The 746-nt window shown below is 60.7% G+C and overlaps 1 protein-coding gene across 1 annotated transcript in view; it reads left to right on the top strand.

Annotated features, from left to right (window-relative positions):
• The window catches only part of PARS2 (prolyl-tRNA synthetase 2, mitochondrial (putative)), a gene marked incomplete at its 5' end in the record, with an annotated part of 750 nt that extends 390 nt beyond the window's left edge, over nucleotides 1–360 (top strand). The window contains one exon of the mRNA XM_009579298.1: nucleotides 9–360. Within this exon, the coding sequence (XP_009577593.1) occupies nucleotides 9–360 (352 nt within the window). The remainder of the gene's footprint in view (nucleotides 1–8) is intronic.
• Nucleotides 361–746: the final 386 nt, after the last annotated feature.

Below are 746 nucleotides of genomic sequence, written 5' to 3'. Positions count from 1 at the left end.
GAGGACAGCATTCGCTGGCCAAGCCTCATCGCGCCCTACCAGCTCTGCTTCATTCCCCCCAAGAGAGGCAGCAAGGAGGAGGAGGAGGGAGCCGCGCTGCTGGAGCGGGTGTACGACGACCTCACCAAAGCGCTGCCCCACCTCGCCGGCGACTCAGTGCTGGATGACAGGACGCAGCTGACCATCGGCAAAAGGCTAAAGGACGCCAACAAGTTGGGTTATCCCTACGTGGTCATAGCCGGGAAGAGGGTATGCGAGGACCCCCCGGTCTTTGAGGTCTGGAATCAGAATGCCGGCGAGGTTTTGTTCCTCACTAAGGAGGGTGTCATTGAGTTGCTGAGTAAAGTGCAAGTCCCTTAAGCACCCCGTCTCCGAATCTCTCATCTTTGCTGCACTGAGTTTATCTGAACAGTCCTTGTTCCTTTTCAAGGACGTGCAGGTTGTCGGCGATGGCTCTGGGTGAGCCAGCCAGGGTGTCTTGCAACCGCGCCGGGTGCTGGGGGCGAGCTGGGGTCAGCCCACCTTCTCCTGTGGGGCCGGCAATGTTTCTTCCTCTGGCTACAGCCCACCGCGAGCTGCTTTTAACGACGCGTGTAGCCTCGCGCAGCCTTGGGAGCACTGGCAGGGTCAGCCCTTTGCTGCCCAGCCATGGCAGACGGGCTGGCGACAGCCTCTGTCAAGCGCAGGTAACAGCAGAGGCTGCAGGAGGGAGGACGGGAGGGCTTTCCCTCGCCCTTTTCAGGTGC

This window comes from Fulmarus glacialis, unplaced genomic scaffold (assembly GCF_000690835.1).
Source record: "Fulmarus glacialis isolate BGI_N327 unplaced genomic scaffold, ASM69083v1 scaffold18266, whole genome shotgun sequence".
Lineage (NCBI taxonomy): Eukaryota > Metazoa > Chordata > Aves > Procellariiformes > Procellariidae > Fulmarus > Fulmarus glacialis.
The sequence above is the reverse complement of the archived record's forward strand: the minus strand, read 5'-3'. Positions and strand labels throughout refer to the sequence as shown.